Raw genomic sequence first — 14,647 nt, forward strand, 5'->3', positions numbered from 1 at the left:
TTCCTGTGATTTATTCCACGTTCTCCTCTGACTCCGCCCACCCACAAAGCGCCACTTCATTGGAGGAATTCGCTGCACAACCCGCCCACAAAAAAAAATATGGAATGCAATCACAAAATGGTGACAGAGGGAAAAAAACGATTATGCAGCCTGAGGACTTGGAGAACGTGTCCAAGCCCAAAAACAAGCTACCTGCGGCAATGAAAAAAATCCCGCAACTTCACAAAAAAAAAAGCCCAATTCCGCTTGTTATAAGCGGAATTGGCAACTATACAGGGACCAACTGCCAGTTTAAAGTAATTCCTCTCACACCTGTCGCTTTTCCCTCGCTCCCTTGATCTCTGTGATGTCACTGTGAGCAGAGATTTATCAATCCCTCACATAAATGCACATGTGCGGGCCATCATGTCCGTCGGCACTACAATTATAACCACAGAGACTTACCTTGTGTGTTATTGGTAGAGATGGGCGGGTCCGGTTCTCCGAGAACCGAACCCACCCGAACTTTGGGTATCCGAGTACCGAGCTGAGCAGCTCGGTACTCTCCCGCCAATTCCGAATCCAAATCGAGGCCGAACGTCATTGTGACGTCGTCGGATCTCGGGACTCGGTTCTCGCGATACTTCAACTTTATAAATACACGCCTCCACAGCAATCCATCGCCATTTGACAGAGGGAGAGAGCAGGGTGTAGTCATAGGCTAATTAGAGCAGGGACAGAGAAAGAATACAATATTGTTCTTGCAATTGCTCTAACCAAAATCGCTAGTGCAGAGAGGAGGATAGAGGTTTATTATTTTTTCTTCATATTTGGCACTCCCCAGCGCTTTTGGGTTGTCCCCCATAATTGTGCATTAATATTTCTGGCTGTCAAAAGTCATATCTGTCAGCAGTATCTACTCAATAAATGTTAGCACTCCTCAGTGTTTTTGGGGTGTCCTCTCTAATTGTGCATTAATATTTCTGGCTGTCAAAAGTCATATCTGTCAGCAGTATCTACTCAATAATTTTAAGCACTCCTCAGTGTTTTTGGGGTGTCCTCTCTAATTGTGCATTAATATTTCTGGCTGTCAAAAGTCATATCTGTCAGCAGTATCTACTCAATAAATTTTAGCACTCCTCTGTGTTTTTGGGGTGTCCTCCCTAATTGTGCATTAATATTTCTGGCTGTCAAAAGTCATATCTGTCAGCAGTATCTACTCAATAAATTTTAAGCACTCCTCAGTGTTTTTGGGGTGTCCTCTCTAATTGTGCATTAATATTTCTGGCTGTCAAAAGTCATATCTGTCAGCAGTATCTACTCAATAATTTTAAGCACTCCTCAGTGTTTTTGGGGTGTCCTCTCTAATTGTGCATTAATATTTCTGGCTGTCAAAAGTCATATCTGTCAGCAGTATCTACTCAATAAATTTTAGCACTCCTCTGTGTTTTTGGGGTGTCCTCCCTAATTGTGCATTAATATTTCTGGCTGTCAAAAGTCATATCTGTCAGCAGTATCTACTCAATAATTTTAAGCACTCCTCAGTGTTTTTGGGGTGTCCTCTCTAATTGTGCATTAATATTTCTGGCTGTCAAAAGTCATATCTGTCAGCAGTATCTACTCAATAATTTTAAGCACTCCTCAGTGTTTTTGGGGTGTCCTCTCTAATTGTGCATTAATATTTCTGGCTGTCAAAAGTCATATCTGTCAGCAGTATCTACTCAATAAATTTTAGCACTCCTCTGTGTTTTTGGGGTGTCCTCCCTAATTGTGCATTAATATTTCTGGCTGTCAAAAGTCATATCTGTCAGCAGTATCTACTCAATAATTTTAAGCACTCCTCAGTGTTTTTGGGGTGTCCTCTCTAATTGTGCATTAATATTTCTGGCTGTCAAAAGTCATATCTGTCAGCAGTATCTACTCAATAAATGTTAGCACTCCTCAGTGTTTTTGGGGTGTCCTCTCTAATTGTGCATTAATATTTCTGGCTGTCAAAAGTCATATCTGTCAGCAGTATCTACTCAATAATTTGTAGCACTCCTCAGTGTTTTTGGGGTGTCCTCCCTAATTGTGCATTAATATTTCTGGCTGTCAAAAGTCATATCTGTCAGCAGTATCTACTCAATAATTTTTAGCACTCCTCAGTGTTTTTGGGGTGTCCTCCCTAATTGTGCATTAATATTTCTGGCTGTCAAAAGTCATATCTGTCAGCAGTATCTACTCAATAATTTTTAGCACTCCTCAGTGTTTTTGGGGTGTCCTCCCTAATTGTGCATTAATATTTCTGGCTGTCAAAAGTCATATCTGTCAGCAGTATCTACTCAATAATTTTTAGCACTCCTCAGTGGTTTGCGCTCAGAATGGATTCAAAGCAGTCCACATATGATCTAAATGAGCAACCAGGTTCTGTCACCAGTCCTGATGTTAGTGTTCCCAGTACGTCATCTGGCCAAGGCGATGTCAAACAACAGAGTGTTTTCAAATTAGTGCAAAAAACAAAAACCAAAAAAAAATTTACTGTATTGAAGCGAAAAAGAAGTGTAACTGAGCAAAAGTTAAGTGACGATAAAAAAAAAATTGCAAGCATGCCATTCTACACACGCAGTGGCAAAGAGAGAATGAGGCCTTCACCTTTGGCTATTAGTGGCAGATCCCAAAAAGTTACCCAGCCTACAATTGGTGCACAACTACTGTTACGCGTCAAAGCCGAGCTGCAAGATAACAGTGAGGCATTACAGGAGAATATTTGCTCTGATTCACAAATGATAACAATCCCTGTGGAGAGTCCATCCAACAGTGGGATGTCTAATCGTGAGCATTCTGCTGATGTGTGCCTTAATAGCCCGAGTGTAGCCGGTGATACCCAAATTGAGGATGCCACTTTGGAATTAGAAGAGGATGAGGGGGAGATTTGTGTAGGCGACGAGGGCGCTAATGATGATGTTGATGATTATGATGCAGACAGATACCAAATTGCCTTTCTCAATTTCTATTTATATTCTAGATTATATAACGGCTGAATAGTTTTCTATTTTACTCCTAGTGGAGAGAGGATCTGATGCAGACAGATACCAAACTGCCTTTGTCCATTTCAATTTATATTGTACAGTATATAACGGCTGAATTTATTAGTATTTTATACAAGTGGAGGGGGGCCTAGAGAGACAGAAACCAAACTGGCTTTCTCCATGTCAATTAATATTGTACAGTCTATATCGGCTGGATTTTTTGGTATTTTATACAAGTGGAGGGGGGCCTAGAGAGACAGAGTGACCCCAAACTGTCTTTCTCCATGTCAATTAATATTGTACAGTCTATAATGGCTGAATTTTTTAGTATTTTATACAAGTGGAGGGGGGCCTAGAGAGACAGAGTGACCCCAAACTGTCTTTCTCCATGTCAATTAATATTGTACAGTCTATAATGGCTGAATTTTTTAGTATTTTATACAAGTGGAGGGGGGCCTAGAGAGACAGAAACCAAACTGGCTTTCTCCATGTCAATTAATATTGTACAGTCTATAATGGCTGAATTTTTTGGTATTTTATACAAGTGGAGGGGGGCCTAGAGAGACAGAGTGACCCCAAACTGTCTTTCTCCATGTCAATTAATATTGTACAGTCTATAATGGCTGAATTTTTTAGTATTTTATACAAGTGGAGGGGGGCCTAGAGAGACAGAGTGACCCCAAACTGTCTTTCTCCATGTCAATTAATATTGTACAGTCTATAATGGCTGAATTTTTTAGTATTTTATACAAGTGGAGGGGGGCCTAGAGAGACAGAAACCAAACTGGCTTTCTCCATGTCAATTAATATTGTACAGTCTATAATGGCTGAATTTTTTGGTATTTTATACAAGTGGAGGGGGGCCTAGAGAGACAGAGTGACCCCAAACTGTCTTTCTCCATGTCAATTAATATTGTACAGTCTATAATGGCTGAATTTTTTAGTATTTTATACAAGTGGAGGGGGGCCTAGAGAGACAAAGTGACCCCAAACTGTCTTTCTCCATGTCAATTAATATTGTACAGTCTATAATGGCTGAATTTTTTAGTATTTTATACAAGTGGAGGGGGGCCTAGAGAGACAGAAACCAAACTGGCTTTCTCCATGTCAATTAATATTGTACAGTCTATAATGGCTGAATTTTTTGCTATTTTATACAAGTGGAGGGGGGCCTTGAGAGACAGAAACCAAACTGGCTTTTTCCATTTCTTTACATATTTAACTATAAGTGTAGGGTGTAATATACATTCAAAGACGATGGCTGCATTGCCAATATGCATAGATGGAGAGGAAGACAATCTGTTTTGTGTGTAGAATAGGCCTACCAACGAAGAATTAAACTGTTTTTTTGGATGATTTATTACCTCAACAATTAGATTACTTGTCTCTAAAACAGTTGGAGCACTAAATTGGGTTAATTTAGGCCCAAAAACATGGATTTTCCCAAAAAATAGCAAAACAAAACCAAACAAAACCAAAACCAAAACCAAAACACGCAATGGCGGTTTTGCAAAACCAAAACCAAAACCAAAACACGACGGTAATCCAGATCCAAAACCGAATCCAAAACCAAAACACGGGGGTCAGTGACCATCTCTAGTTATTGGTGACATGCCATGTTACAGTTCTGACCGCCAACAGAGCTGCACAATGGTTCATGTTTTCTGTGCTTTCAGCCCTTTCCAAATTCCCTATTAATTCCATCCACTCTACTCATCAGTCTCCCATATTTCTCTCCTCCACTCAAAGCAGCTGCTAACAGTATTAACAACATGTTTATGCTTGTCACACTATTGGACTTCCCCTTAGAGAAAAATCAGAATATGGCTAATTTACCTGTCAATTGTTTGTATACTTTTATTTACTATTTCCTTATTGTCCCTTTGTCTAATTCCCTTCCAACCAAATGTATCTTCCTCCTCAGTTTTTATATCCTTTTTCCACAAAGCTCAAAATGAAAATTCATACCTCTTTATGTATCACCCAAATGATAAGATGCTAATTAACCCTGCTATTTTTTTAATGTAGTTTTTTACTTCCTTCTATAAAAACAGTAAATATCAAAGTGTTGTCTAATGTCACGTGTGTACTGGAGATTTTAGATGACATTTATCAAGTTTGAAAAGATAGTAGTCTGTGCTTTCATACCCTTTATTTATTACAATATAATGCAATAGGCAGCCAAGAAAACTGTCAGTTTTTAATATTTTATTTTTGCTTTGTTTCAAGAATGTGCAAAACAGTTAAACCTCAGCACTGAAGAGAAGCAGAAACGTTTCAACTTAGTTTTCAACTATATTTTAACAGGAAAATTAATAATGATGTCTGCAGATAATTTTATTATGAACCAAAAAATATGCATTCCAGCAAAAAAAATTAGAAAGAAAGAGACAGGTGGCCCTATCTGGGTCTAGATCGGGGCCAACATTATTCATTTCATTCAGAACCCATTATTTACACTAATATCCCAACTAAATTAACCTGGACTGAATAATTGGTGGTAAAGGTGTCATTGCACATCAGTTTCTTATAGCCCAGGTTAACGCATCTAAATTGGAAAATAAGAGCAAATAATTCTATATTGTGTAAAATAGATATTGGCAGCTATCAGCCTCCAAACCAAAGGTGGAAAACATTCAGTAAGAGACCTAATAAATCAACCTCAATTGAGTATTTTTTGCACTCTATCAGAAATGTAACATATTGATATTCATTTTAACATTTATCTTAACCGATTTTATGTATGTAAATTAACTTGCCTCCTTACCCCTTCTTCTAGACATATGGAGGAAAAAATGTGAAGCGTGTGGGGACAATATTACAGAGAGGCATTCTCATCCTAATGCTGTGTTGTTTCCCATGTTGGGCTATCTTCATTAACACAGAACAGATGCTGCTGCTCTTCAAACAGAACCCACATGTTGCCAGGTTATAAGTATTTGTATACTATACAACCATCTAATAATTACCAAATGATACTGCATATATTAAATGGAGAACATTCCCAGGAATAAGGAGAAAACATTGTGTGCATTTATTTCAATTTGATAAAGGCTTCAATCGCAGCCAAAAGCAGCAATAACCAAGCTGAAATAAATATGCATATGTCGCATGCACTCTATAGTATCAAACAAGCCCTCATCTATATTTAAACAAAATGAAAAATGCATAGCACTGACAATGAAGTGTATACATGTGTGTAATTTATGTTTCAGCATAGTTTTAAAGCTGCCCTGTCACCTAAGAAGGGGTTGCAGTCATTATTTTCTGGACCCCGTGGCTACAGCTGGGGCTGTGCAGGCTCGGACTGGCCTGCAGGGCAGCAGGACTATCCACCGGTAGGCCCCGCCACATTATAGCCACGCCCCCTCCGTTGTTAGGGAGGAGCTAGGAAAACAGCTGACTCCCGACTTGCATACAATTCATCTTTTGGACATACGCGGGAACAGGAAGGGACAGATGCGTTCCACAGTGGAACGTAGGCACCTTCCTCTCCAACAGTAACAAGCACGGACCATGAGAAACATCCTCTGATTTCAGCACACTGGGTACCCGGCCACCATCTCTATATACATCGAAACTGCAAGTAAACAAAGTTAAATTTGAAATCATTGCAGCAATAACCATGTGATATATGTGGACAGTGATCTGAATATTTATATTGCACTAGCAGAGACTTAAAGAAATACAAATTCCCATCTACTGGACTTGTATGCTATGAACATTATTTTATTGAGATATCAGTGACTGTGTTATATCTGGATAAATGCAGCATTTATACCCACTGCCATTTGCCTCCCAGTAGCTAGACTAGTCCAGGTCAATATACCTAGGTTTGTCTGATTTTTTATGTATGTTCAATTGATGCCATACCATATGTATGTATATAGAAATCAATGCCTCATAATATAAATACTGTGGTTTAATTGGAGTATTTTATTTCTCTATATTAATGTATTTTTATGTATTTTAACCAGGATTCAACAAATTGTGATAAAACAAACATTAAATGTTATCCCACTAATAGAACCGAGCCTCTTGCTCACAGCCTAATACAAGATATAGAAAAATACGAATTGTATTCAGGATAAAAGAATACAAATTTTATTATTAGCATTACACTTGGAATAATACATAAGTCAATGAGCGCTTAACTTTCAGTATATTATTAGTTCGTAGAGAGGGATAACCTGTGTTAATGCTGCTCTTGCAACAGTAGGGGTAGAGCGCAACTCCTCTCCCCCCCCCTCTCCATTTTTGCTAAACACTACCGTTAAACACACTACCACAGAGGTGCTGAGAGTCACGTCTGGGCTCTCTGAACCTGCGCGGTAGTGTGTTTTTCACTTTGAGCAGGGCAGATGAGAGTAGAAGTTTCGGATATCCAACCGCTCAGAGGAGCATGAGCAGGTTAGTAACTAAGTGCGCAGTCAGCCTGTCATTTTAAAAGAGAAGGATGAGCACACTACATTCTTTATATACTACACTATGGTGCTAGATGTCCTTCGTGGGTTCACCACTCCCCCTCTAGTGTCTGGTCTTGCCTCTATGATGGCTGGCCACACCCCCTCTGGTGGGCCCCTAGTGTTGCAGTCCCCCGGTGGGCCCTTCATGCCCCAGTCCGACACTGGGGCTGTGAGATGTGTTGGAGAAGGGTGTGAGTACATGGACCAGTGAGAAGCTGCACTTACAGACATTACTGCTTTTTCCTGCTCACTTCCACGGTTTTCATCCATTGTAAAGTGCTGAACAAAAATGTATATATTTTTGGTGGCTAAAATTTACATTTTTACCATTGTTTTGAGAATGCATTTCCATACATACTAGAGCTCTTGTCCATCAAAGAACTGTTACTGTGTACTGTGCTATAAATAATAGTTTTTATCACCAATTATCTAGTAGTTACCTCACTTTATGTAGCCTGGGCCAGGCTATTTGAGTGAATAGATCGATATACTGTATATCACTAAGTGATACTGCTGTGTAGAGACACAGAAAACCAGCTCACATAAAAATTCACAGTAATTTATATAAATCAAACAACGACGATGCGAGTGCGCATAAATCAATTGGAGCTCTATACAAAAAATATACACAAATACTAATACACTACTTCATACAGTGGAACTAAAACGTTTTCAGCCTTGCTATAGCATTATGAATGATACTGTCATAAAATTTCTTCCTCCATTCATTCAGAAGGTAATTCATTTCTTTCTCACAGAAGAAGAATGTTCCAGTAAGCATAGTATTTCTTAAAAAAACAATATATATATATATATATATATATATATAGGCATAAACAGGATGATTCAATTCTCCGCAATGTGCCACAGAGTGCCTCCAGAACGGTCGTGTGGGCAACCCATAGAGGTGCACAGGAAAATCTGTGATGTTGGTGCACCATCACTGCGGCGGTGTTCCGTGGCGCACCATGTCCTAAATACTTGATTCTTTTAGCACAGAGTTTTATTTGCTCAGTCTCACTATAAGCAATTCAGTCCTTTTAGAAGGAACATTGTAAAAACCCCATTTAACGAATGCTGGAACTTTACTTTTCCTGTGTTTCCATCCCCAATATTCTTGGATGTACAAGAACTATTTACTACATAGATGAAACATATGCAGTTCCAATCCTCTAGCATCTATCAGCACCTGGACCACATTCCACCACTGTTCTTGCTGTACTGCATCTCACTTGATGACATGACAGACAATGCAGACAATTCCTTCACTTTTTATGGTACTGGCATTTTGGGCAGTATATGTTATCAGGGTTAATTAGACACTGTGCTCCCACTCTGGCAGCACTGGGTCTATTGGAACAAGAACTAAACTTATTATCATCTTTTCAGGTTAACACAGAGATATGTGATAATATTTTCACTTGCTCTTCCGGTAAGTTTTTATTTAGTGCTCTATTTTATTATTTTAAGTTTCCCACCCCCCTTGTTTATATATATATATATATATATATATATATATATATATATATACAGGGCCGCCATCAGGGGGATACAGGGGGTACTGTTGTACCGGGTCTGGGCTCACCTGGGGGCCTGGTACAACAGCGCAACACAAACTTACCTGGGGGCCCGCTGTCTTGTATTCCGCTTGTCTCCGCAACTCCGCGCTGATGTCTTCAGCCTGGCTGTCATAGCCAGGCACCAGAATGCGATCGCAGGGGTGGAGGAATCATTCCCCTGCGATCATGTGATCTGCCTGTGACAGCCAGGCTGAAGACATCAGCGCAGAGTAGCGGAGACCAGCAGACTGCAAGACAGCGGGCCCCCAGGTAAGTTTGTGTTGCGCTGTTGCTCATGGGGGAGGGGCGCTCATCGGGGTGCTCACCGGGGGGGGGGGGGGGCGTACTGGGACCCATGATTCCTGATGGCGGCCCTGTATATATATCTATATATCAAACAGTCAGATTTTTCAGATTTGATGACACTTATGTATGACCAAATCTGACAGATCATCAAGTTCCTGGTGAAACTCAGTTTGTATAAATAAGTGGTGATCAAAGGCAGGAAACACACCCAGAAGAATTGAGTTGGGCTGACCATTAGTGTAAGTGGCCAAAAGAACATTGGATACAGTAGAGTTTTAGTGGAGTCTAGCAAATAGGAAGTAGGTTGAATGGGCTATAAAAGAAACATTTTAAGAGACAGGTATCAGTATGATTATACATTTAAAATATGTCCTATTATTTTAGAGATATTATAATTTGTTTGTAATTTAGATTCTACATATATGTACATAATAACATTTGATTTGTTCAGTTAGCTTGCACTATTTAGATTTTTTTTTGTCAAGTTTGTGTGAAAAGCTGTACATATGTGTGTCTGTATGCTTTGTATGTTCTGCTTTGCACTTTATGGACCTCATTTAGAGTCAGACGCAAAGTCCGTCTAAGAAGTGTAGGAGTGGGAGTGTGCCGCAGCTTGGCAGGGTATTACGAGTGGCAAGCAACCCCAGTTACATCCCACTCGTAATACCCTATCAAGCTGCGAGCAGTTCCTGCAGCTAGCTAAAGCTTGCACCACCTAATTCCTGCAACACAGCTTTAGCCCTATTTGATGTGTGTTGCGTCTGCGCCTCACTGCGATTTGGATGTTTTTACATGGTCACGCCTTCACAAATCCGTGTTCCTCCCATTCTCTCGTAGTGAGTCGCAAGCTGTCGCAAGTGTTAATTGCATCTAAGATGCAGGCAGATTTGATGCTTTCTGCACATGCGTGGTAGTGTTTTTTTGCTGGATGCGCCTAAAACGGACTTTGCATCCGACTCTAAAAGAGGTCCTATATGGTTCTGATCATTTTTACAGGCAGTTTTTCTTCAGCAGCTACAAACAAAATATTTACAAAACCAGGTAACAAAATGTACATGTATTGTATCTGTTTTATTATATCTTGATTTTATGTTACTTTTTATATATTTACTCTCCTCTCTCCAATTTTAAACAATGGACTCTTGGGAGGTATTCACTTGTTAACGAGTTGTTTTTTCCCCGCCGGTAAAAAAAAAATCTCCTGTGGGTTTTTGAGGGCAATAGCGATCGTTTTGAGTTAGTGCAGCGGGGAAAACTTGTGCAATTCAATTGAAAAAGAGGTAACGCTGCCCCCGCGCGTTAAACATTTTAAGGGAGTGAATAGCAGAAAAAAAAGGTTTTGCATACATTTCCATACATTAGATTGCATTACACATTGATAATGTCTACATTACAGTACTTTCTTTAGCATATTTTTTAATTGAACTATGTTTTACCATACAATCATCTATACCATGTCAAAACACATTACTACATTCATATTTGTACCAAAAACATACATAAATATAATTAATTAGTGATTTTATTTTTTATGTTTTTTTTATTTCATTATTTTTTCACAGGAAAATCAACTTACACAAGTTAGGCATTAGTGATAAACATAAGTTTATCTTTTTTTTCCACATTATTACATGATTTCAAATAGTTTTCAGAGGTTTTTTTATTTTTAACACATCCCAAGGAGGTGCGAGATAAAACAGCATATTTTCCTGTTTTACCCGCTGCTTTATTGAATAGCTTTTAACGCGGCTGCTCTCGCACACCCTATACTTTCGATAGACCTGGTAGGTTAATTGGCTGTTATCAAAATTGACCCTAGTCTCTCCCTCTCTGTCTGTCTGTCTGTCTCTGTTTGTCTGTCTGTCTGTGTGTGAGTGTTTGTCTATATTAGGGAATTTAGACTGTAAGCTCCAATGGGGCAGGGACTGGTGTGAATGAGTTCTCTGTACAGCGCTGCGGAATCAGTGGCGCTATATAAATAAATGATGATGATGATGATGACGACCTTGTACTGGAGTGCCAGAGGACCTGTTCATGAAAAAAAACGTTGTATTAAAAATGGAATTGAATTGCAGGTAAAATTAACCCACTCGAAAATGATAAAAACAGCGTTACAATGACTTAACGTGGTAAAAAAACAACAACTTGCTGACAACTGAATACCCCCCTTGAAATCCTCTTGTGTTTAAATATTCAGCATTTGTGATTTCTGATAATAATACCCTTAATATATTTGAGTGTTTCTATCAAGTCACCACTACTCTGTCTATCCTTGAAATGATATATGTTTATCTCATTAATTCTTTGCAGACAAATTTTGTTTTGCAGCCTACCATTATGTGCAGCACTTCACTGCATTGATTCTAGCTTACCAGCAAATTTTTGGAGATAAGTCCCCTGAAAGCAGTACACAATCCCTGAGATGAGGTCTAAGGCTGGGTAAACATTATAGGTCTTTCACCCGATTATCGTGCCAATCACATGATAAACGACTGTTAGGCCCGATATCGCATTAGTGTGCACGCTCCCGCGATCATGTATTATTGTACAAAGCACATCGTATCGTTTGATTTGATTTTATAAACTGACTAAAAATCTCTATAACTGATGGAAGGATGTCAGGCAAATTCTGAAGTGTGTATGCACTCATGACCAGCAGTGCAGGCAGGTCTCTATAAAGTTTACAGAGTCACAATCTTTTCAGCAGATGGTTATGACAGATGAAGAGCACAGATCTGAAGGTAAATCTTGGAAGTGTGTAAGAATAATTGGCATGCTGATCAGGACTTTCAGTCGTTGGTAAAATCATTAATGATATTGCATCAGGAGAGATTTACTTTTTCTCCAACCTTCCTGCTACTAATATAACTTCATATAGCAGCAAGAATTCTTCTGGTTTTTCTAACTTTGCTATATCATTTGGGCTAAAAAAGAAATTAGCCCTTTTGCTTAGAGATGATCAGGCTCGATTCCTCGGAAACCGAACCCACCTGAACATATGGGATCCGAGTACCGAGCCAAGTCGGCTCGGTACTTTTGCGCTTTTTCGGATTCGAAACGAGGCAAAATGTCATTGTGACGTCGTCGGATCTTGGATCTCGTGAGTTTTGGAATCTATAAATACCGCCCACCATGGCGATCTAGCACCATTTGAGAGAGGGATACAGAAAGGGTAGCATAGAGTGTAGAGCAGTTGGGCAGGCAAAGTTAGAGAATAGAAAGAGGAGGGTGGAATCAGTGTTAAAGAATGCTCCATTAGTAATTGTCATTGCTGAAATACAAATATACTAGTCTTTGCAGGTTTTTCTTCTGAATTTGCACGAAAAAGTGTAGGGTGTTATATACACCCAAAGACAATAGCGCCATTGGTAATTATCATTGCTGAAAAACAAATATACTAGTCCTTGCAGGCTTTTCTTCTGAATTTGCACCACAAAGTGTAGGGTGTTATATACACCCAAAGACAAGAGCTCCATTGGTAATTGTCATTGCTGAAATACAAATAGGAGGGCTAGCAGGCTTGTCTTCTGAATTTGCAGGGAAATTGGACTGTGTTATATTGAATAAACAGACACATAGGGGGAGAAGGAGAAGAGGGAGACAGAAAATTAATCATCTTCCTTTTCCTCAGGACTGTCAATGGTGTTATAGTCTCTTAGTAGGCTATGGATTAGCCTGCGACAGTTCTGGATGGTCATCTTCTCCCTTTTCAAGATGAGGCAATTCCTGGCAAGCCAAATAGCGTCCTTAAAGCAGTTCATTAGGCTCCAGGCCTCCTGTATTGCCCCAATGATGTGGGTCCTAGGAAATAATCCATAATATAAACGAATGGTATGAAAGGCAAGTATCCTTAAGTTCATGATCCAAGGCATCCAACAGTGCCTGTGCAGTAGGGCAGTCCAAAAAATACGCTGTGCTGTTTCCCTTCTGGTCATGCAGAAAGGGCAGTGGTCAAATCAGCACAGGTTTCGAGAGTGCATGAATGTCCTAAGAAGCAGACCCCCCCCCCCCCCCCCCCCCGGATAGCCATCCATGCAATGTCTTTGTGTCTTTAGCTCTGATGAGCTTGTGGACAGTTTTGGCTTCCACAAGTCTGGTTTAAGTCCCTCCAAGATGGTGCACCCTCACAAATTGTCCAACATCCAGGTAAAATTAAGGTGTAGTCCGATTGTAAGGGAAGGAGCTGTCCCACTTGTCTGAAATAAGGGTCCTCCAAAGAAGCATGCGGAAAAAGCGAGACATGGTGGGGATATTCGGAATCCCTTTCCCTTCTTTGAGGGTCTCCTTATACGTGACCGCTAGCTTCATTCTGTCCATGTATTAGCTGTAGAATTACACTAGTTATCCAAGGAACGGGTGGAGCGATCAAATGAACCATAACTGATTTCCTGATCCAGGATTAATTCCATCTTGTACCACTTTTCTTTTCTACCACTGCTGTGTGCCAATGTATCCTAGATGTGCTATGAACTGCCGTGTGTTTGAGTCATTGCTGTGTTGCTTACCATCCTGCCAGGTCGCTGCAGTATTGGTCCAAAAGTTTATGAAAATAATAATGTGACCTGTGAGGTGGTCAAAACTCACTGCAAATTACTTGAAATTTGTGTTAGTGAGGTTAATAATAATGTAGGATCAAAAAAGAGCAAAATTATGTGATTTTAGCATATTTTTTCAATTTTTCTAAAAAAATACAGATCCAAAACAAAATCAAAACCAAAACAAGAAGCTAATTCAGATCCAAAACCAAAACCAAAACCGCTTCACGGGGGTCAGTGAGCATCTCTACTTTTGCTGTGTTATTGTCAGTACATTAGCAGATATATTTACTAAACTGCAGGTTTGAAAAAGTGGAGATGTTGCCTATAGCAACCAATCAGATTCTACCTGTCATTTATTTAGTACATACAAAATAGCAGCTATAATATCATTGGTTGCTATAGGCAACATGTCCACTTTTTCAATCCCGCAGTTTAGTAAATATACCCCTAGATCTTTGGAGTCAACATTATATTAGTTCTAAGATCTCACAGTTTGAGATCGGAGAACCGATATGAAATGTTTTTGCAGCCGAATGAGTAAGTTCACTGTATTTGACTTATCAAACTGGTGAGAAGACATCAGCATCCAGTTCAGTTATGGTTTATAATTCGGCTACACAGATCATACAAGTGCATTGTGCTCATTCTGGAATATTTGTATCATTAAGAAGAGAGCCATACAATTTGATTAATACAATTTAAGCTACTTTAGTTCACTTTAGTCAACACACAGTTCATTTACCCCTTCTGGGGCATTAACAAATCTGTGTGTCATCTGAAAAGGAACATAA

At 39.5% G+C, this 14,647-nt stretch overlaps 1 protein-coding gene across 1 annotated transcript in view; it reads left to right on the plus strand.

Annotated features, from left to right (window-relative positions):
- LOC142139875 (uncharacterized) overlaps positions 1-14,647 on the plus strand; it is a 187,628-nt gene that overhangs the window by 102,522 nt on the left and 70,459 nt on the right. Inside the window, exons 7-9 of the mRNA XM_075197734.1 lie at positions 5,767-5,915; positions 8,843-8,885; positions 10,315-10,359. Of these exons, the coding sequence (XP_075053835.1) occupies positions 5,767-5,915; positions 8,843-8,885; positions 10,315-10,359 (237 nt within the window). The remainder of the gene's footprint in view (positions 1-5,766; positions 5,916-8,842; positions 8,886-10,314; positions 10,360-14,647) is intronic.

The sequence above is a fragment of the Mixophyes fleayi genome, chromosome 2 (assembly GCF_038048845.1).
Source record: "Mixophyes fleayi isolate aMixFle1 chromosome 2, aMixFle1.hap1, whole genome shotgun sequence".
Classification (NCBI taxonomy): domain Eukaryota; kingdom Metazoa; phylum Chordata; class Amphibia; order Anura; family Limnodynastidae; genus Mixophyes; species Mixophyes fleayi.